At 39.9% G+C, this 23,355-nt stretch overlaps 1 protein-coding gene across 1 annotated transcript in view; it reads left to right on the forward strand.

Annotated features, from left to right (window-relative positions):
* Positions 1–23,355, forward strand: part of CSMD2 (CUB and Sushi multiple domains 2) — a 272,370-nt gene that overhangs the window by 37,675 nt on the left and 211,340 nt on the right. The window contains exon 3 of the mRNA XM_062508842.1: positions 4,372–4,484. Within this exon, the coding sequence (XP_062364826.1) occupies positions 4,372–4,484 (113 nt within the window). The remainder of the gene's footprint in view (positions 1–4,371; positions 4,485–23,355) is intronic.

Here is a 23,355-nt window from a genome sequence, read left to right on the forward strand (position 1 = left end):
GTTAAGGGGATAATCACTCAATAATCCATTTGGCTAGAGGTACAGAAGGAATGGAATATGATTATTCCTGCTGTTATTACTGCCCTCACCTCCATAAAAACAAGGAATGGAGTTTGCTGCTTTTTTGCCTTGTTAGTTTTGGTTTGTTTTTTTTTGTTTGTTGGGGTTTTTTTTGTTTTTTTTTTTTTTTGTTTTTTTTTTGTGATGGCTGCCCTAAAGATCAGCGATGTCAGGATTGCTGTTTGGTGGGGAATGATTCCATGTTCTGCCATTGCCGTGGTTTAAATTTCTCTGGGGTTCAGGTTTAGGGAGGAAAGCAGGAGAACAGTTAGCGAGCAGGGATTCCTGCCAATCCTGCCCGTCCTGGGGCTTTGAAACAGCAGAGCTGAGGTTTTGAACATGGACATGGTAAATGATTGTTCCTTCGAGGGGATGCTGCCTGGGCTCTCACTTGGACAAGACAAGGACATCAGAGCAGAAAAAAAAAAAAAGAAATCAGTTGTGTGCATTGGCTGGAGGCTTAAGAGGAGAAGTGGCTTTTATTGTGATTTCCCTGAGAAACAGGAGCACTTCCAGCTCCTTCCTGGTGCAGGATTTCCCTGCGGGAGCAGCCAGGGAGGGCTGGGGGCAGAGGCCGGGAGCTTCTGTACAGAGATTTTCCTGATGGAAGAGGCATTTTCTGCTCCCTCCCGGCTCGGTTTGGTTTCAGCAGCGCCAGTGGAGCCACGTGTGATGTTCTGAGGGCAGAGGGGCTTTTTGGTGAGCAGGGTTTGGTGCTGCCAGGCAGCCCCTTGTGCTCTGGGCACGCTGGGCACACACGAGGGAACCTCTGAGGATCACAGCTGCTTGGGTTTATCCAGATGTGAAAAACGAGGTTCACTTTGCTGGTGAATTTTAAAAGGTTTAATAAAAGACAACGAGAGAGAAACAATAAAGCAAAATGTGCTTGCCATTCAGCCAGGAGCACACCCGAACTCAGAAAACACTTCATTAAATGCACTGACTTGTTGAATATTCATAGATCTTCATGCATTATTGAAAATCATCCCCCCCCTCCAACCTGTAAATCAATTTTTTTTTTTTTTTTGTCATCTACTCTCTTGATCAATAAATTCCTTCCCTGGAGTTTTGGTTACTTTCATCCAGATAGGATAATCCAAGAACGTGAAGAATTTCTTGATTATGTTTTTACCATTCTCTGAGTAAGTTACATGAACAAAAGCTTTGTTATATTCCAAGAAAAATATATTTATCACGCTACTATTTTTAATTTTTTTAATAGCAGAACTAAAAGAAACTATATCCATACAGCGAAGTTCTCCAACAATTATGCATCCAGAATTCACTTTAATATTTGCAAAAAGCCAATCGTATAATAATATGTATTTATAACACAGATATTCCCCTGGAAATTGTCTCTCCAGTCAGTGTGGGCTCTGTGGAAAGCCTGAGAACAAGCTCAGTGACAATTTCATGCCCTCGTGCACAGGCACTTCTCTTTTAAAGCCCTGTTAGGAGAAAATACCAGTTGTGATGGAATAAATGCTGCAGGGCAGTGTTGTTTCAGGTCCCATTTAATTCCTGTGGCTCCTCGGGGACAGCAGCTCTTCCTTACAGGTAAAGGACATGTTCGTGTTGCCCTGAATTCAAAGCAACATCTGCAAAGTGGGATCCTCTCAGCGCAGGGACTGTGAGCAGAATCCACGATGCAAAAAGCTCAGTTCAGGGGGAGCAGATCCACTCTGGGTAATGAGAAACCCAGGCTGAGTTAACAAATTCCTGCATCATGGCATGGGGTGAGCAGGGGAAGATAAATCAGCAGGTTCTGCTTTTATTAAAGTTGATCCAAGCATTGCCTGGATTTTATTATTTTTTTTTTTTTTTTTTTTTTGAGTGCATGGATGTTTCAGCGGTGCACTCTAATTAAACTGCCAAATTAATTAATAAAAACAGTGATGCTTTTACTCAGCACAGTAAAAACTGAATCCTTCTGGATCGTGGAACCTTTGGTTGTTAATAAACAGGAGCAATTGTCCTTCCAGCTTGTCCAGACAACGGATTTTGTGCTGAGGGCTGCTCGGTGCTGCTGTGCTGACATTAAAACTTAAATCATGGGCTGGCAACTCTGTGAGCTCTGCCAATAACTGGAAATTTTGCTTCAATAAAGTTCTCAGGCAGAGGCTGTCAGCTCTCATCAGTCAGAGCTCAAATGTGTGTGAAATAATATTTAGGTTTGCTCGATGAGAGCCAGAGAGAGAAGAGGGGGAATTTCCCTCGCTGTCTTTGGGGGCTGGTGATGATTTTTAGGAGGAATTGCTTGGGCTGGGTGCTGAGAGAAATTTAAATGGTGCCCCCCAAATCTGGTTTTGTTCTGTGGGTGAAAGAGAGGAAATTCCCTGAATGAAATAATATTTACAGGTATTTCTTAAAGGGTCAGAGAGTTTTGTATGGCAGGTGATCCTTTACCCCCCTGGCAGAAATTCTGGCTGCTCTGTGTGGGATAAACCTCGGAGTGTGTTGTAAGAAGCTTTAAATTCTCTTTTTTTTTTCCTGCTTATCTCCTGCTACTCCTGCCCTCGTGATGCCTTGAGCACTCTTGATCCCAAATGATACCAAATTCCTTCAGTTGCTGCTGCTGCTCCCGTGGTTTGTAAAAGTCTGGGATTGGGGCAGCTCGGGGATGGCTCCTGGATTCCTGGCCTCAGTGAGGAGCACACTGTGGGATCGTTTGGAACTGGAAATCTGTCCAGGAATCCCCTTGGCCAAGCGTGAGGAGGTTTGGGAATTGTAGAACTGTCATTCTGGGGAATAAACTGGTTTGAGGATAGCTCAGCACCAGGGGTCTGTGTTTGGGATTAATGCAAATCATCAATAAACAGGGTTTTATAATAAATCAGTTGTCCTTTAGTGAGTCCATAAGGGTGGGAGGACGAGACACGAGGCCTGGGAGTTCCTGGATTTGTCCAAGTTTATTTTGTTCTCTTTCACTCTGATTTGTGTGCTGGGAATTCCAGCAGTGCAGCTCCCAGACCCTCTCATGCAGCAATCTCACGGCTGTGGGCTTGGATTTTTATCTCAGGGAGGAGGTGGGAACCATCCCAGCCTTTGCTGTGGTGCGTTTTGGATCTTGCCCCACATAAAAACCCCATCCTTGGCCTCGTGCTGGGTGGGAAGGATTCCTAAAAAATTCCAGCCTCACCTATTGTCAGACTGCAGAGCAGGAGGCACCACACTGAAGGTTTTAATTAGTTGTTAACATTCTTTTTTATTTTTCCTGTTCTTGTGTTCAGTTCTGTGCAATTTGTAGAATGCTTCAGTCAGATTTTTACTCCAAGGTTCTCAAAACATTTTAAACATTACTGAACAGTGCCCTGGACTCACTCAGCACCCCAAAATCTCTGTCTGGGTGGGTTCTGCTCCAGCATCCCAAAGCTGGGTTTGTGGAGTGCCCCAGGGCAGGTGTTGGTGACCCAAGTGTGAAGCAGGGACAGGATTAGTGAAAAACCACAGCAGTGGAGAAAACCTTTGAAAAACCCTGAAAAAACTGTGAAAAATTACAGGAGCAGTTCCTGTGGTCAGGCAGAGGGTGGGAAAAGCCCAGGATTTGTTACTCCAGGGCTGCCCCAGGTGTCCTGCAGCTCTGAGCTCCTCCAGGAGCGTGATGGGATCTGCCCCACTCCTGGTTTTGTGCAGGGCACTGCTGGCACTGGGACCTTGTGGGATTTTCCCTGTTGAGTGTGACCCCACTGTGGATTTTCCCTAATGAGTGTGACCCCATTTTGGATTTCCCTGTTGAGTGTGACCCCACTGTGGATTTTCCCTGTTGAGTGTGACCCCACTGTGGATTTCCCTGTTGAGTGTGACCCCACTGTGGATTTTCCTGTTGAGTGTGACCCCATTTTGGATTTTCCTGTTGAGTGTGACCCCACTGTGGATTTTCCTGTTGAGTGTGACCCCACTGTGGATTTTCCCTGATGAGTGTGACCCCATTTTGGATTTTCCTGTTGAGTGTGACCCCACTGTGGATTTTCCCTGATGAGTGTGACCCCACTGTGGATTTCCCTGTTGAGTGTGACCCCATTTTGGATTTCCCTGTTGAGTGTGACCCCACTGTGGATTTCCCTGATGAGTGTGACCCCATTTTGGATTTCCCTGTTGAGTGTGACCCCACTGTGGATTTTCCCTGTTGAGTGTGACCCCACTGTGGATTTTCCCTGTTGAGTGTGTCCCCACTGTGGATTTTCCCTGTTGAGTGTGACCCCACTGTGGATTTTCCCTGTTGAGTGTGTCCCCACTGTGGATTTTCCCTGACGAGTGTGACCCTGTGTGGATTTTCCTGCTGAATGTGACCTTGCTGTGGGTTTTTTCCAGGCTGACAGGATTCCAGCTGCCTGCTCCCATTGTCAGCACTGGCCTGGTGCTGTCCCTGTGGCTCATCAGTGACTACGCCGTGAGTGCCCAAGGCTTCCAGGCCAGCTATGAGGGTGAGTCCAGGAGGGGCTGGAATTGCACCTGAATTCACCTTGGGAGGTGGGAAACTGAGCTGCAGAGTTTGTACCAGCATTGAGACGTCTCTGCCTCGCTGTTATATAATTTAATCTCTTTTTATCAGCATTTAAATTGCTGGTTCCTTCCGGAGTGTTTTGTTTGTTTGGTTGTTTTTGTTTTTTTTTAATTAAAAGTGTACTGTGGCTGAATTCCCTGGAATATCTGGGAAGGGTGGGTAGTGTGGGGTTGGCAGTGGGATTTCCAGGAGCAGTGTCCACGCAGGCACCAGGAGATCTGAATTACTGCATTTTTCTTACATTCTCTTCAGCCATTTGTTATTTTGCTTTTCCCTGGCCCTGCCACCCCCAGCCCTGAGTTCACCCCTGTGTTTGCTGCCATAAACAATTCCCAGTGGCTGTGGGGGTGAAGGGTTGTGTGTCAAGTCTGCAAACCCTGGAACGTTCTGGGGCAGTGGAACAACCCTTGGATATCTGGAAATAAAGCTGTTTTCCAGTGGAAGTCAGGTCATCGTGGTGCTGCTGGGGGAATGACAAATTAACCACGGTAAAATTCAACTTAAACTGCTGTTGATTACTGAACCTAAAACGCTGTTCAGCTCCTCATAAATGGCTTTTTTGTTGTAGTTGTTGTTGTTGGAGTCCTTAAAATTATCATTAAGGCTGAGAACTTGTTGGTAATGAGTCCAACTGGCCAATTACCCAGACACTGAGCCAGGGAAATGCCTTCACTGAGGTGATGGTGGAGCCTTGCAGCATTTTGAGCTCCTGACAATTAAATTCTGTGCAAATCCCCTCTAATTTGTGGTGAAATTCTCTAATTCTCTGCTCTGCCTCGAGGCACTGGGAGGGTTTTTGTTGGTGCTGAAGTGATCAGGGCTTGCAGGGGCTCAGTGGGGTCAGCAGTGGGGTCAGCAGTGGGGTCAGCTGTGGGGTCAGCTGTGGGGGCACAGCTTGTCCCAGGATTGTCCCACTCGTCCCCATAAGGTTGGAGAACAGCTCTGGGTGTTCCCAGGGCTTGGGATCACTCTGGGGGTGGCAGGAGAGGTGAGGATTTGGGGACAGTGAGGATTTGGGGACAGATGAGGATTTGGGGACAGATGAGGATTTGGGGACAGTGAGGATTTGGGGACATTGAGGATTTGGGGACAGGTGAGGATTTGGGGACATTGAGGATTTGGGGACAATAAGGATTTGGGGACAGGTGACAGTTTTGTGACAGTGAGGATTTGGGGACAATGAGGATTTGGGGACAGTGAAAATTTGGGGACAGGTGAGGATTTGGGGACAGTGAGGATTGGGGGACAGTGAAAATTCAGGGACAGGTGAGGATTTGGGCACAGTGAGGATTGGGGGACAGTGAGGATTTGGGGACCAGTGAGGATTTGGGGACAGTGAGGATTGGGGGACAGTGAAAATTTGGGGACAGGTGAGGATTTTGTGACAGTGAGGATTTGGGGGCAGTGAGGTTTTTGGGACAGGTGACAGTTTTGGGACAGGTGAGGATTTGGGGGCAGTGAGGATTTTGGGACAGGTGACAGTTTTGGGACAGGTGAGGATTTGGGGGCAGTGAGGATTTTGGGACAGGTGACAGTTTTGGGACAGGTGAGGATGTCAGCACAGCTCACTCCCAGCACCTGTTGGGAGGAAAGGCAAATCCATTTCCAAACCTGCTTTTTTCCCCCGCAGATTTTGTCAATTTTCTGTGGATTCACCCATTCACAGCCCCTCTGCTGCAAATCTGTCAGTCCTGTGTAAAACCACGTCACTCCCAAATCCTGGGACAGAGGACACGCAGCTGCTTTTGCACTTCCTTGACATTTCCAGTTCATTTTTTTGGCATTTACACACAGCTCCTTGTACACTTTGTAATGGTTTTTTATTACCTCGATGCCGCAGGAAATCTTGTACAAAGGCTGGCGCCAGGGCTGCCCTTTAGTCACACACATCTGAAATGATCTGGAGTTTATTTGACTGGTGATTAGGAGGCTTTCAAGGCTGTAACTGAGGGGGAAAATAAATGTATTTAAAACTTAACCTGAGCCAGAGTGACAGAGAGAGCGCTGCCACAAATCAGAGCTTTATTTTGAGGGTGGGAAAGGGGTTTGCTTGCTGGAAGTGCCACCCTGAGCCTGACCCAAAGCAAATTATTCGAGTTTTGGTGCTAACTAAGTCTGAAGGGGGTGATAAATTGGATTTGGATTCGAGGGCTGGGATGCTGGTGGAATGCTGCACAGATTCCTTGGGAATCTGTGACTGGTGTCCTGATAATTCCCATTTAAAGGCAGTAAATGGTTCTGGAATGATCTGCCATCAAAGCCTGCTCCTTATTCTCCTCCTCGCTTGGAGCCATCCTTGGGAAACCGAAGGAAACTCAGTTTTAAAATGGGGAACTTTGCAGAGGTGCCTGCTCTGCTCTGGGGGATGCAGCAGGGGAGGTTGGTGTGGGCAGGGAACATTTCCTGCCTTGTCCGGGAAGGGCAGGAGGAGATTCCCAGCAGGGATGGGGGATGGAGAGGAGACAGCCCTGGTGTTCCCAGGGTGCTCGCTGGGAATTCCCAAAGTGCTCGCTGGGAATTCCCAAAGTGCTCGCTGGGAATTCTCAAAGTGCTCAATGGGAATTCCCAAAGTGCTCGCTGGGAATTCCCAAAGTGTTTGCTGGGAATTCTGAGGGGTTCACTGGGAATTCCTGGGGTGGTCACTGGGAATTCTGAGGTGCTCACTGGGAATTCCCAAAGTGCTCACTGGGAATTCCCAAAGTGCTCAATGGGAATTCCCAAAGTGGTCGCTGGGAATTCTCAAAGTGCTCACTGGGAATTCCCAAAGTGCTCACTGGGAATTCCCAAAGTGCTCGCTGGGAATTCCCGAGGTGCTCACTGGGAATTCCCAAAGTGCTCAATGGGAATTCCCAAAGTGCTCACTGGGAATTCCCAAAGTGCTCAATGGGAATTCCCAAAGTGTTCCCTGGGAATTCTGAGGGGTTCACTGGGAATTCCCAAAGTGCTCACTGGGAATTCTGAGGTGCTCACTGGGAATTCCCAAAGTGTTCCCTGGGAATTCCCGGGGTGCTCACTGGGAATTCCCGGGGTGCTCACTGGGAATTCTGAGGGGTTCACTGGGAATTCCTGGGGTGGTCACTGGGAATTCTGAGGTGCTCACTGGGAATTCCCAAAGTGCTCGCTGGGAATTCCCAAAGTCCTCAATGGGAATTCCCAAAGTGTTCCCTGAGAATTCTGAGGGGTTCACTGGGAATTCCTGGGGTGGTCACTGGGAATTCTGAGGTGCTCACTGGGAATTCCCAAAGTGCTCGCTGGGAATTCCCAAAGTGCTCAATGGGAATTCCCAAAGTGTTCCCTGAGAATTCTGAGGGGTTCACTGGGAATTCCTGGGGTGGTCACTGGGAATTCTGAGGTGCTCACTGGGAATTCCCAAAGTGTTCCCTGGGAATTCCCGGGGTGCTCACTGGGAATTCTGAGGTGCTCACTGGGAATTCCCGAGGTGCTCACTGGGAATTCCCGAGGTGCTCACTGGGAATTCCCGGGGTGTTCCCATTTGGGAAGAGGAGGGATGCTTAGGTCAGCAGGGATCACTGGATTTTGTGGTTTCTGTGGGAAAAGAACCGAGCGCAGCCATGGCAGGACCACTGGGGGTGAAAACCCAGCAGCTTTTTCTTGGGGAACTGGGAGAACAGACAGGATTTCGTTTCCATTTCAATAAAATCCTTTGATCTCAAGGTAATTTTTTTTTTTTTTTTTTTTTTTTTTTTTTACTTACGAGCTTCTAGGAAACACCAGCAGTTCAGGGAGCTCCATTTCAGCACGTCTCATTTAGAAAATATTTCAATTAAGTGCTTTCATGCTTCTAGCATCCCTAAATTTGTTTTCTTTCCCTGTTTACTGTCCCTTGAATTCAGCATGATTTCCTAATTAGCCCTGCTCACCCTCACACTTGGGATTTTTCCTTCTTTTCTCGCTGAAGGATTCTTCTCCCAACCCCAACCCAGCTGTGGAGTCCTGAATTTCCTTTCAGCTGCGGAATTTTGGAGCCAGTTATAAATAATCCCAGTTCAATTTGTGAATTTTGACAGCTTCATCTGGTGAAAAACCTTCCTAAAAATATAGAGATGCCTAAAAATGTAGAAACGCCTAAAAATGTAGAAATGCCCTTTTTTTTTTTTTTTTTTTTTTTTTTTTTTTTGCTTGCCCTGGAAGATGAGCGAGGCCGGAGTGCAAAAGGGAATTAATTCCTCTCCTTGCTGCCTCACACCTGAGGAATTCACTCAGAGCTGACTTAAAATAAATCAAATGTGGGACAAGGAGAGGAAAAGTGATACAAATCCCACAGAAATAATAAATAAAGCGAGGGATGCAGAACAGGTGGTTTATTTGCTCACTAATGAAGGGATAAAAGAAGATGAAATTACTAAAATAAATTCAATTATTATGAAATCACCACCTCTGGGTGCTGTGTTAGACCAGAGGGTGACAGATGAAAAGGAATTGAAGGAAAAACACAATCGTGGAATTCTTTAGGTTGGAAAAGATTTGCCCAAATCCAACCTTGGAGCAATCCCCACCTTGTCAAGCAGAGCACGGGGTTGTATTTTCATTTTTTATCCTTGTCAGGATACAATGTAGAAATCTGTCTGTACAAGAGGGATTTAAATAGATGAATTTATAAAAGTTTTATTTATAAAAGTTTAATTTATAAAAGTATATTTATAAAAATTAATTTATGCATTTATTTATTTTCTATATTTCCATATTTCTATATTTATCTATTTATCTATTTCTATATTTCTATATTTCTGTATTTCTATATTTCTATATTTATCTATCTATTTCTATATTTCTATATTTCTATATTTCTATATTTATCTATTTCTATATTTCTATATTTCTATATTTCTGTATTTCTATATTTCTATATTTATCTATTTATATATTTATCTATCTATTTCTATATTTCTATATTTCTATATTTATCTATTTATCTATTTATCTATTTCTATATTTCTATATTTCTGTATTTCTATATTTCTATATTTATCTATTTATATATTTATCTATTTCTCTATTTCTATATTTATCTATTTCTCTATTTCTATATTTCTATATTTATCTATTTATTTCTATATTTCTATATTTATATATTTATTTATCTATTTATCTATGTATTTATACAAACATTTACATACATATAAGGGATATATGCATATATATATATATGAAAATATAAAGGGATACAAAGGGATAGACATAAATGCAAGTATGAAAAAATTAATAAATAATATTTTTAATAGAACTAGATATAAAATACACCTATATTTAAGTAAAATAATAAAAGAAGAGGGTTCTGTAAAAATAGAGGAAGCAATGATTTTGGATGCTGTTTTTTTTAGGAATACTCAACTATGGAACTTAGAATTTTAATTTTAGGGCAGGGCTTTTATTTTTTGTTTTGGTGGTTTGGACTTTTTTCCCCCCCCCAAAAAAATCAGAATTCAGTGGGAATTCCTGGAGAGATCCAGGACCCTTTTTTAAAGGGATATAAAAGAGCGACTATTTTAAATATATATAAACATAAAATACATAACTATTTAAATAAAATATGAAAGGAGAGGGATGCAATAACCTTGAAGGTTTTTTGTTGTTTTTTAAGGAACCTTCCTCTTTATAACTCAGAATTTTAATTTTAGGGCAGCGCTTTGTTTTTTATTTATTTTTTTTTTGTTTTGTTTTTTGGGGTTTTTTGTGGGTTTTTTTGTTTTGTTTTGTTTTGCTGTTTTGGTTTTTTGGTTTTTTTTGTGTTTTTTTTTTTGTTTTGGTTTTTTTTAATTTTTTTTGTGGTTCTTTTGTTTTGTTTTTTGAGGTTTTTTGGTGTTTGTTTTTTTTTGTTTTTGTTTTTTCTTTTGTTTTATTTTTGTTTTGTTTTTTGGGTTTTTTTGTGTTTTTTTTTGTTTTGTTTTGGGGTTTTTTTGTGGGTTTTTTGGGTTTTTTTGGTGTTTTTTGTGTTTTTTTGTTTTGTTTGTGTTTTTTGGGGTTTTTTTGTTTTTGTTTTTTGTTTTGTTTTATTTTTGTTTTTTTGGGGGGGGGTTTGTGCTTTTTGTTTTGTTTTTTGGGGGTTTTTTGTTATTGTTTTGTTGTTTTGTTGGTTTTTTGTCGTTGTTTTTTCGGGCTTTTTTGGTTGTTTGGATTTTCCTCCCCCCCAAAAAAAAAAAAAAAAAAAAAATCAGAATTCACTGGGAATTCCTGGAGGGATCCACGATCCCTGAGCAATTCCAGGGGATGAAACTTTCCCTTCCCACCAGACGTGGATGCAGCTGCAGCAAATTCTCCCTGCAAACACTGGGGGCTGATTGAAAAGGAGCAATTAGGGCTGCAGAACACTGCTCATTTTCAGGAATTAGAGGCGTTTCAATCCCACGGGAAGAACCCCGAGGAGCTGGAGCTGCTTGCAGAGAAATATTCAGTTCATCCTTCACAGGCTCTTTGCAGAGTTGTGCAAACAGATGGAGAAAATACAATTAAAATTGTATTGAATTCTTCCCGTCCCTCCCTCCCGGAGCGTTCCGTGCTCTGGGATTTGTTGGGATGTTGCTGCTGCACTTTTCCCTTTTCCCAGCTGGAATTTGGTTTTGCAGCGTCTGATGGATCAGTTTGAGTTTTTTTTGTTGGCTTTGGAGAGTCAATAATTGAGATTTTTCTCGAAAAGAGCCCAAATGAGCTTCTGGGTTTGATAGATTGACACTGTCCTTGGAGGAGGAAAAGCCAAACCAAACTAAAAATCACAAACCTAAATAAACTAAAATCCCAAAGACCCAAATAAAGAAAAAAAAAAAGCAAAATCAAGTTAAAACCCACAAAAGAAACTAAAAGCCCGCAAAACCAACCAGGCAAAAATCCACAAAAACAAGAAACCCACGAACCAAGCTAATTAAAATCCACAAACTCAAATAAACTAAAAGCCACGAACTCAAATAAACTAAAAACCACAAACCCAAATAAACTAAAAAACCACAAACCCAAATAAACTAAAAACCACAAACTCAAATAAACTAAAAAACCACAAATTCAAATAAACTAAAGACCACAAACTCAAATAAACTAAAAAACCACAAACCCAAATAAACTAAAAAACCACAAACTCAAATAAACTATAAAACACAAACCAAACAGGAAAACACAAACCCAAATAATCTAAAGACCACAAATGAAACAAAAAAAACCACAAACCCAAATAAACAAAAAAACCCACAAACTCAAATAAACTAAAAACCACCAGCTCAAATAAACTATAAAACACAAACCAAACAAGAAAACACAAACTCAAATAAACTAAAAGCCACGAACTCAAATAAACTAAAAACCACAAACCAAAATAAACTAAAAGCCACAAACCCAAATAAACTAAAAAACCACAAACCCAAATAAACTAAAAACCACAAACCCAAATAAACTAAAATCCACAAACCAAATAAACTAAAAACCACAAACCAAAATAAACTAAAATCCACAAACCCAAATAAACTAAAAACCACAAACCAAAATAAACTAAAATCCACAAACCCAAATAAACTAAAAAACCACAAACCCAAATAAACTAAAAACCACAAACCCAAATAAACTAAAATCCACAAACCAAAATAAACCAAAAGCCACAAACCCAAATAAAGACCACAAACCAAACAGAAAAGACACAAACCCAAATAAAAACCCCCAAACTGAACAAACTAAAAAGAAACCAACCCAATTCAAACCCACAGAACCCAAACAAACTAAATCCCCCAAAGCCAAACAAACAAACAAACAAAAAAAAAACCCCAGAAAAGCCCCACAAAACCAAAGGAGCATTCTGCTGTATTCCAAATTTCCGATATTAATTCGGTGCTAAATGCGGAATGAGCTGGGAATGCTGATGGGGGCTTCCCATTTGGAATCCTGGAAATGTTTGGGTTGGAAGAGACCTCAAAACTCATTTAATTCCATGATCCCAACTCCAGCCTGGCTTTGGAAATTTCCAGGGATCCAAGGGCAGCCACAACTTCTCTGGGAATTCCATCCCAGCCCCTTCTCACCCTCCCAGGAAGGAATTTCATCCCAAAAATCCCACCAGTACCTTCCCTCCTTCAGCTCAGATAATTTTATCAGCTTTCAGGAATTTTATTGCTTGCAAATTCCTCCTGGATTTTGCAGGGGCTGCGTCAGGTGGAACTGTCTCGTTCCTAAAACGAGGAATGGTTGGGGGTTTGGAAAGTGGGGAAATGATTCCTCAATATCCACATTGGATCTCCCCCATCCCTATTCCTGAGCAGAGAGCTGTGCTCAATTAAGAAAATTAAGTTTGTAGCCCTTCAACAGCTTGTGGTGATAAAAGTCATGGAGAAGAACAGCACGGCAGGCCATAAAATCCTGGATTTGGGGATTTAAAGCCCAGCACGGGGACTTTAATTTGCTTTTTTTTTTTTTTTTTTTTCTTTTTTTCTGCATGGTATCAGTCCCTGGATTCCATGGAAAACCAGGAGAGCAGGGCAGGGCTGTCAATACTATTGAGTGACAGAGTTGTTTTACACGGGGCAGTGTCTGCAAGAGGAGGTGGATAATTCGATTTTAAGCGTAGCCCTGCATTGATTCTGTCCCCAATTAAGTGTTTTCCACCTCATGTAAAAAATTTGGCTGGTAACAGGTTTGCCTTGAACAGGGATTTTTATTTTTTTTTTTGTTTGTTTGTTTTATTTTATTTTTTAACGGGGAATTTTTTTTTTCCGTGTCCACGTTCCCAACCTGCAGGTCCTGTTCCCTTTTCCGTGCGCCGTGGATCGGAAATGAGGGATTTGGCACAAATGTTCCCTGCCAGTGACGTGTGTAGGGTGGTGGATGGGAACCTGGAGGGAGAAATAGCACCTGCTCGGTCAAAATCCCTCACCTGGGCTTTTTTATCCCAAAATAAACCAAATTCCTGCCAGTGCTTTGGTCTGTGCCAGCAATGGGAGAACTGGTGTTGGCCTGGCAGTGAATAAATACCTTGGTTTGGGTAAAAATAAAAAGACCCCAAAACGTCTCTTCCAGCATTTAGACAGGAGTTGGTGTTTTCTGGACAACTCCCAGGGCACAGAAAGCCACCTGGGAGATCCAAAGCTGGCTTTTAAATCCTGTTTAAAAAGTTTAGGTAAAAATAAAAAGACCCCAAAACGTCTCTTCCAGCATTTAGACAGGAGTTGGTGTTTTCTGGACAACTCCCAGAGCACAGAAAGCCACCTGGGAGATCCAAAGCTGGCTTTTAAATCCTGTTTATCTCCGCTTTGCTCTGGAACAAAAAAGGAGCTGGAATTGTTCTCCTGGTCACAAGCACATCCCAACCAGTGCCATTCCAGCCTTGGAAGGGGGGGCAGTGGCAAATTGGCATGGCAGGGGTGACACAGGGGTGACATTATTGCCAGCCTTGGCAGGAGCCGAGTGCTGCTCCAGTAAATTCTGGGATGTAAAATCCAGCGGAGGAACCAGAGCTGATGAGCTCGGGGCTGCAGCAGGTGCTCAGGTACTCATAAAGCAAAACAAAACAAAAACCAAACCAAACCAAACCAAACCAAACCAAAACAAAACAAAACAAAAAGAAGTTGATTAGAGGGTGAAGAAATGAATGGGAGTTTGGCTGTGCTGGCTGCTGGGGTTGCCTGGACACTTGGGTGGAAAGCGGGGATGGGGCCGTTCACGGAGCTTGGCTCTGGATCCAAGAGCTCTCCGTGAGTTCCCAGGGCCAAATATCCCTGGGCTTGGTGCAGGAGCTGCAGCTGAGTGAGGGAAAATCCCTTCAAAGCTCCGTTCAGGGATTTTCCTCCATGGTGTGGGGTGAGCCTGTGCCTTGGTGTAAACCCAAAGGATCTTTATGGGGTGGTCCCTTCATCCCAGAGCGTTCCGGGGAGGATCCGGTGGAATTCCTGAGCTGCAGGATGGGTCCTCGGGTGGGAGAGCTCGTGGTGCTGGTCCTGGAGAGCTCAGTGGGATTTTTCTGGAGCTGTGAAATCCTGCAGTCCCTGCCCTGGCATCTCTGGGATTCCTGTCCTGGACTCTGGGGTTTGGTGGCCGTGGATGTGCTGCTCCCGTTCCCCCTGCTGAGTGTTCCCATTATTCCGGCAAAGGCACAGGGAAAACTCCCACTAAAATCCGTGTGGTTTTGGGATTTCCTTCCCGCTTTCCCCATCCCAATCCAGCCCCCTCATTCCAGGGCCTGATGATTTTCTCTCCGTCACGATCCCAAACTCCCCCCAGCTCCCAGGAGAAGGAAGAGCCAAACCTGTTCACTCTATTTTTTCTTTTCCCCCCCCCCCCGTCCTTTTTAGCCGCACAAAACATTTTTATTACTTCAGCCAGCTCGCAGCCAGTCTGCCTTAATATCCCAATAATTGATTTGAAGGTTTGCAAGCAGCAGAGCTTAAAGAGCATTTGCTGAGTGAGCCCCAAGCCCCCCTCCCCTCCTGGCACAGCATGGAGCAGATATTGAGCCACGTTTGCTGCAGCCCGAAATCAAGTGGAGGGAATATTAATTGGTGGGTGATTTGCATATGCAAATGAGCCCGATCAAGGCTGGAGAGAGGCCTCGAGTAAAGCATTGAGGCAAAACTCAAGTGCCACGTGCAGGGAGACAGCATTGCAGTGGAGGAGATGGGGGGAGAGGGGGAAAGAGGGGCAGGAACCGGCAGGGGCCTGGGGAGCTGCACTGGGGCATTGGGGGCATTTAATTGGGAATTGTGGGGCTTTAATTGGGAATTTCAATGATTTAATTGGGAATTGTGGGCATTTAATTGGGAATTTTAATGATTTAATTGGGAATTTTAATGATTTAATTGGGAATTTTAGTGATTTAATTGGGAATTTTAATGATTTAATTGGGAATTGTGGGCATTTAATTGGGAATTGTGGGGATTTAATTGGGAATTTTAATGATTTAATTGGGAATTGTGGGGCTTTAATTGGGAATTTCAATGATTTAATTGGGAATTTTAATGATTTAATTGGGAATTTTAATGATTTAATTGGGAATTTTAGTGATTTAATTGGGAATTTTGGTGATTTAACTGGGAATTGTGGGGGTTTAATTGGGAATTGTGGGGATTTAATTGGGAATGTTAATGATTTAATTGGGAATTTTAATGATTTAATTGGGAATGTTAATGATTTAATTGGGAATTTTGGTGATTTAATTGGGCATTTTGGTGATTTAATTGGGAATTGTGGGGGTTTAATTGGGAATTTTAATGATTTAATTGGGCATTGTGGGGGATTTAATTGGGAATTTTAATGATTTAATTGGGAATGTTAATGATTTAATTGGGAATTGTGGGGATTTAATTGGGAATTGTGGGGATTTAATTGGGAATTGTGGTGATTTAATTAGGAAATTTGGTGATTTAATTGGGAATTTTAATGATTTAATTGGGAATTTTGGTGATTTAATTGGGCATTTTGGTGATTTAATTGGGAATTTTGGTGATTGGGCATTTTGGTGATTTAATTGGGAATTTTAGTGATTGGGAATTTTGATGATTTAATTGGACATTTTGGTGATTTAATTGGGAATTTTGGTGATTTAATTGGGCATTTTGGTGATTTAATTGGGAATTTTAGTGATTTAATTGGGAATTTTGGTGATTTAATTGGGAATTTTGGTGATTTAATTGGGAATTTTGGTGATTGGGCATTTTGGTGATTTAATTGGGCATTTTGGTGATTTTATTGGGAATTTTGGTGATTTAATTGGGAATTTTGGTGATTTTATTGGGAATTTTGGTGATTTAATTGGGAATTTTAGTGATTTAATTGGGCATTTTTGCTGATTTAATTGGGTTTTTGATTCTTGAATTTGAGCCACTTTGGTGCTTTAATTTTGGCCTTTTTGGTGCTTTAATTTGTCCCATTTTGATTGTTTAATTTGTCCCATTTTAATTCGCTAATTTGCTCCTTTTTTCTGCTTTAATTTGTCCCATTTTGATTCATTAATTTGACCATTTAATTCTTTAATTCGACCATTTTGATTCTTTCATTTGCCCCATTTTAATTCATTAATTTGTCCCATTTTGATTCTTGAATTTGTCCATTTTAATTCGTTAATTTGTCCCATTTTGGTGCTTTGATTTGGCCATTTTGCTTCATTAATTTGTCCTATTTTTATTCTTTAATTCGACCATTTTGATTCTTTAATTTGCCCCATTTTGCTGCTTTGATTTGGCAATTTCAGTGCTTTAATTTGACCATTCTGATTCTTGAATTTGGGCCCCTTTCTGTGCTATATTTCTATATTTTACCCCATTTTGCTGCTTTAATTTGTCCCATTTTAATTCGTTAATTTGCCCCATTTTGATTCTTTCATTTGCCCCATTTTAATTCATTAATTTGTCCCATTTTGATTCTTGAATTTGTCCATTTTAATTCGTTTATTTGTCCCATTTTGCTTCATTAATTTGTCCCATTTTTATTCTTTAATTCGACCATTTTGATTCTTTAATTTGCCCCATTTTGCTGCTTTGATTTGGCAATTTCAGTGCTTTAATTTGACCATTCTGATTCTTGAATTTGGGCCCCTTTCTGTGCTATATTTCTATATTTTACCCCATTTTGCTGCTTTAATTTGCCCCATTTTTGCTGCTATTGTCCTTATCATCGCTTGAATGATAATAAAAATGTCCCAGGATGGGAGGGAACCCACAAAAAATGACCCAAATAAATCTCCTGGACCCCAAAAAATCCCCCCTTGTGCTTGAGAAGATTTTCCAAACCCTTTTTGGACAGCACTTGGCCAAGCTGGTGCTTCTGGACAGTTTTGATCTCTTGATCCTAAATCCATTTATTTCCTACATTAATTAATTTATGAATCCTACATTTATTAATACGTTTCTTTCCAAAACTGTTCCATCTTTGCTTGTCTTTATGGGATGTGTGGTTTTAACCTGCCAGGGATGATCAGAACTCGAGAGAAACCTGCTTAAAATGTCCTTTTTTTTGGGGAGGAAATAACGAATTTTAGGACAGGAAATGGGAACTGGCAGAAATGGGGGCTGCAGAGCCTTGGAAGGGATGGTCAGGATTCAGATTGTCAAAAGTTCAGAATTGAAATTGCCAAAAGTTCAGAATTTAAATTTCCAAAAGTCCAGAATTCAAATTTCCAAAACCCCCCAAAATTCAGATTTCCAAAACCCCAAAAATCAGATTTCCAAAACACCCCAAAATTCAGATTTCCAAAACCCCACAAAATTCGAATTGCCAAACCCCCCAAAATTAATATTTCCAAAACCCCCCAAAATTCAGATTTCCAAAACCCCCCAAAATTCAGATTTCTAAAACCCCCCAAAATTCAGATTTCCAAAACCCCCCAAAATTCAGATTTCCAAAACCCCAAAATTCAGATTTTCAAAACACCACAAAATTCAGATTTTCAAAACCCCCCAAAATTCAGATTTCCAAAACCCCCCAAAATTCAGATTTCCAAAACCCCACAAAATTCAGATTTCCAAACCCCACAATTCAAATTTCCAAAACCCCCCAAAATTCAGATTTCCAAAACCCCAAAAATCAGATTTCCAAAACACCCCAAAAATCAGATTTCCAAAACCCCACAATTCAAATTTTCAAAAGCCCAAAATTCAGATTTGCCAAAGCCCAAAATTCAGATTTTCAGACCCTGAATTCAGATTTCCAAACCCCACAAAATTCAGGTTTCCAAAAACCCACAATTCAGGTTTCTAAACCCCCCCACAATTCAGATTTCCAAACTCCAAAATTTAGATTTCCAAAACCCCATAAAATTCAGATTTCCAAAACCCCACAAAATTCAGATTTTCAAAACCCCACAAAATTCTGATTTCCAAAACCCCCCAAAATTCAGATTTCTAAAACCCCCCAAAATTCAGATTTCCAAAACCCCACAAAATTCAGATTTTGAAAACCCCAAAATTCAGATTTCCAAAACCCCACAATTCAAATTTTCAAAAGCCCAAAATTCAGATTTGCCAAAGCCCAGAATTCAGATTTTCAGACCCTGAATTCAGATTTCCAAACCCCACAAAATTCAGGTTTCCAAAACCCCCCAAAATTCAGATTTCCAAACCCCACAATTCAGATTTCCAAAACCCCCCAAAATTCAGATTTCCAAACCCCACAATTCAGATTTCCAAAACCCCACAATTCAGATTTTCAAAACACCACAAAATTCAGATTTCCAAAACCCCCCAAAATTCAGATTTTGAAAACCCCACAAAATTCAGATTTCCAAAACCCCACAAAATTCAGATTTCCAAACCCCCCAAAATTCAGATTTCCAAAACCCCCCAAAATTCAGATTTCTAAAACCCCCCAAAATTCAGATTTCCAAAACCCCACAAAATTCAGATTTTGAAAACCCCAAAATTCAGATTTTCAAAACCCCCCAAAATTCAGATTTCCAAAACCCCCCAAAATTCAGATTTCTAAAACCCCCCAAAATTCAGATTTCCAAAACCCCACAAAATTCAGATTTTGAAAACCCCAAAATTCAGATTTTCAAAACCCCCCAAAATTCAGATTTCCAAAACCCCCCAAAATTCAGATTTCCAAAACCCCAAAATTCAGATTTTCAAAACACCACAAAATTCAGATTTCCAAAACCCCCCAAAATTCAGCTTTCTAAAACCCCCCAAAATTCAGATTTCCAAAACCCCACAAAATTCAGATTTCCAAACCCCACAATTCAAATTTCCAAAACCCCCCAAAATTCAGATTTCCAAAACCCCAAAAATCAGATTTCCAAAACACCCCAAAATTCAGATTTCCAAAACCCCGCAATTCAAATTTTCAAAAGCCCAAAATTCAGATTTGCCAAAGCCCAGAATTCAGATTTTCAGACCCTGAATTCAGATTTCCAAGGCCCAGAATTCAGATTTTCAAACCCCACAAAATTCAGATTTCCAAAACCCCCCAAAATTCAGATTTTCAAACCCCACAAAATTCAGATTTCCAAAACCCCCCAAAATTCAAATTTCCAAAACCCCACAATTCAGATTTCCAAACCCCAAAATTCAGATTTCCAAAACCCCACAATTCAAATTTTCAAAAGCCCAAAATTCAGATTTGCCAAAGCCCAGAATTCAGATTTTCAGACCCTGAATTCAGATTTCCAAAACCCCAAAATTCAGATTTCCAAACCCCACAAAATTCAGATTTCCAAACCACACAAAATTCAGATTTCCAAAACCCCACAATTCAGATTTTCAAAACACCACAAAATTCAGATTTCCAAAACCCCCCAAAATTCAGATTTCCAAACCCCAAAATTCAGATTTCCAAAACCCCACAATTCAGATTTTCAAAACACCACAAAATTCAGATTTCCAAACCCCACAATTCAGGTTTCTAAAACCCCCCAAAATTTAGATTTTGAAAACCCCACAATTCAGATTTCCAAACCCCACAAAATTCAGATTTCTAAAACCCCCCAAAATTCAGATTTCCAAACCCCACAAAATTCAGATTTTCAAAACCCCACAAAATTCAGATTTCCAAACCACACAAAATTCAGATTTCCAAAACCCCCCAAAATTCAGATTTCTAAAACCCCCCAATATTCAGATTTCCAAAACCCCATAAAATTCAAATTTTTGAGTCCTGCAATTGAGATTTTTCAGACCCAACAGGATTTCAGTTAATTTAGAAGAATTACCCAAACCCTCCTTACCCCTGGCTGGGATTAGAAGAAAAAAAAAAAATCAGAGAATTCTGATGAACAGGAACTCTGCAATTTTTGAAGGAAAAAAAAATAATAAAAAAAAAAAATTCCACTCCTTGTTGTAAAATAACAAGAAACCCAACAAATAAATTGAAAAGCTGAACCAAACCAAATAATTATTCAGTTCTTTCATCTTCCAATAATTTCAGCGACAAAGACTCGCCAAAATCAGGAAAATTTCACCATTCCCTCCCCCAATTTTGTGCAAAAAAAAAAAAAAATCTGCAATTTTTTCCTGCAAATTTTTTTTTTTCCACATTGCCCTTTGTGCTGGGAGTGTTTAATCCCTAATGATCTCCTCCTAATTCTTAATTTTTTGGGGGTTTTTTTGGTTGTTTTTTTTTGTTTTTTATGGGTTTATTTTTTTTTTTGGTTTTTTTTTTTTTTACTGCAAGAACATTAATCGCTGAAGAGTGCTTAATTAGCAGATGTGGAGGCTGATAGGAGTGATGCCCACTCAAAAGGGATAAAATTGAATTTGGAATATCCTGACAGCAAATCGGTGACCGTCAGCTTTTGGGAGGGGGGGGGGGGAGAGGGGAAAAAAAAAAAAAAATTAAAATAATATTTTTATTTTTTTTTAAGAAATATTTTTATTTTCTGGGCGGCGAACGCCGTCGTTCATCATTATTCCAACTCCAGCTGGTCAAGAGGGATGGTTTCAGTTTGATTTGGTCGTTTAATATCCTGTATAAATTTAATTACGGGAGAAATAATTGAGTTTGGGAGAGTTGAGCGCGTGACCTTTCGTTTACGCAGGAGGTGGGGACTCAAATGTGTTATTTTAGGGCATTCATTTCCTCTAAGTGGAAATTTTTATAAAATTCCTCCTGTTGGGGTTGAAGTTTGTGGGATTCGGGGTTGATCGTTTGTGGGAATTTTGGGGACGTTTCAGAGGGATTAAATAAAGATGATTTTTGTCCTGTGGGTTTTTCATGAGCGATTCCCAGCAAAACTCCCTCGGTCAAAGTTGCTTTGGAAAGTGAATTTTGGCCTTTCCAGTTTAAATTGTGTTGTCAGGATGGAGGTGTGTGTGCCGTGGGAAAAAAAAAAAAGGAGGAAAACAGGGGGGGAAAAAAAAATTAAATTAAATTAAAAAAAATAATAAAAAAAAAAAAAAAAGGAAAATCTTTTCCTGAGAATTTGAGCTTTTCCCCCCTTGTCCAAAAAACTCCATCCATCCCTGGACACACAAACTCACCTGGTTTTGTGTTCCTGAGAGAAATAAAAGGGGGAAAAAAAAAATAAAAATAAAAGTGAATCCACCCGCACAGGAACTCTGGGATATTCCCCAGTGTCACCCCGTGGTCAGAAATCATCTCAGAGGTGCTTTTAAAACAGATTTGGCAAATATATGAATATATTTCTTATCTTTAACTAGAATGAATGAGTATATAAACTGCATATATCAACAGGTTAAGTGTACATTAATGTGTTAAATAAATACATCCATCTAATAAATAGATTAGCTACGTGCATGATGTATTAAATATCTATTTGAATATATTAACGTGTTGATATTTATCTATGCATGTTAATATATATTGGATATTTTTATTTTAATATATGTAAATTCTCCTCTGCTGGATCTCACTTCCCCATCCAGGTATTTGTGATCCCAATAAATCCCAGGAAATTATTTTATTTCATATATTAACGTGTTGATATTTATCTATGCATGTTAATATATATTGGATATTTTTATTTTAATATATGTAAATTCTCCTTTGCTGGATCTCACTTCCCCATCCAGGTATTTGTGATCCCAATAAATCCCAGGAAATTATTTTATTTCATATATTAACGTGTTGATATTTATCTATGCATGTTAATATATATTGGATATTTTTATTTTAATATATGTAAATTCTCCTTTGCTGGATCTCACTTCCCCATCCAGGTATTTGTGATCCCAATAAATCCCAGGAAATTATTTTATTTCATATATTAACGTGTTGATATTTATCTATGCATGTTAATATATATTGGATATTTTTATTTTAATATATGTAAATTCTCCTTTGCTGGATCTCACTTCCCCATCCAGGTATTTGTGATCCCAATAAATCCCAGGAAATTATTTTATTTCATATATTAACGTGTTGATATTTATCTATGCATGTTAATATATATTGGATATTTTTATTTTAATATATGTAAATTCTCCTTTGCTGGATCTCACTTCCCCATCCAGGTATTTGTGATCCCAATAAATCCCAGGAAATTATTTTATTTCATATATTAACGTGTTGATATTTATCTATGCATGTTAATATATATTGGATATTTTTATTTTAATATATGTAAATTCTCCTGTGCTGGATCTCACTTCCCCATCCAGGTATTTGTGATCCCAATAAATCCCAGGAAATTATTTTATTTCATATATTAACGTGTTGATATTTATCTATGCATGTTAATATATATTGGATATTTTTATTTTAATATATGTAAATTCTCCTCTGCTGGATCTCACTTCCTCATCCAGGTATTTGTGATCCCAATAAATCCCAGGAAATTATTTTATTTCATATATTAACGTGTTGATATTTATCTATGCATGTTAATATATATTGGATATTTTTATTTTCATGTATGTAAATTCTCCTGTGCTGGATCTCACTTCCCCATCCAGGTATTTGTGATCCCAATAAATCCCAGGAATGAAATTCCAGGAGTGCATTTCAGCCCAAGGGGAAAAAAAAAAATAGGAGCTCATTCTATTCCAAATAGATGGTGGTGCCAAAAAAATCAGGGCTGGAAATTCACATTTGTGCCTGGGAAATTTCAAATTTGTAAAATTTAAAATTTTTATGATATAATAATAAATATAAAAACAAAATAAAAGGATTTAATGATCTCCTTTCAATACTCTTCTTCCTCCTTCTTCGTAATTTCAGTGAATGATTTCTAATTGAACAATTAATGCTACACTACAAATCACAAATTATTAAATCAAAAATATAAATAATATAAACATTAATTCTCTATTAAACTATTTAACTCTTAAAAAAAACCTTTAAATTAATCCCCATTTTACTCAGTTTCAACTAGCAGCTAAAAGTGTTTCAAAACTCTGTACTTTAAATAAAATTTA

Source organism: Cinclus cinclus, chromosome 26 (genome assembly GCF_963662255.1).
Source record: "Cinclus cinclus chromosome 26, bCinCin1.1, whole genome shotgun sequence".
Lineage (NCBI taxonomy): Eukaryota > Metazoa > Chordata > Aves > Passeriformes > Cinclidae > Cinclus > Cinclus cinclus.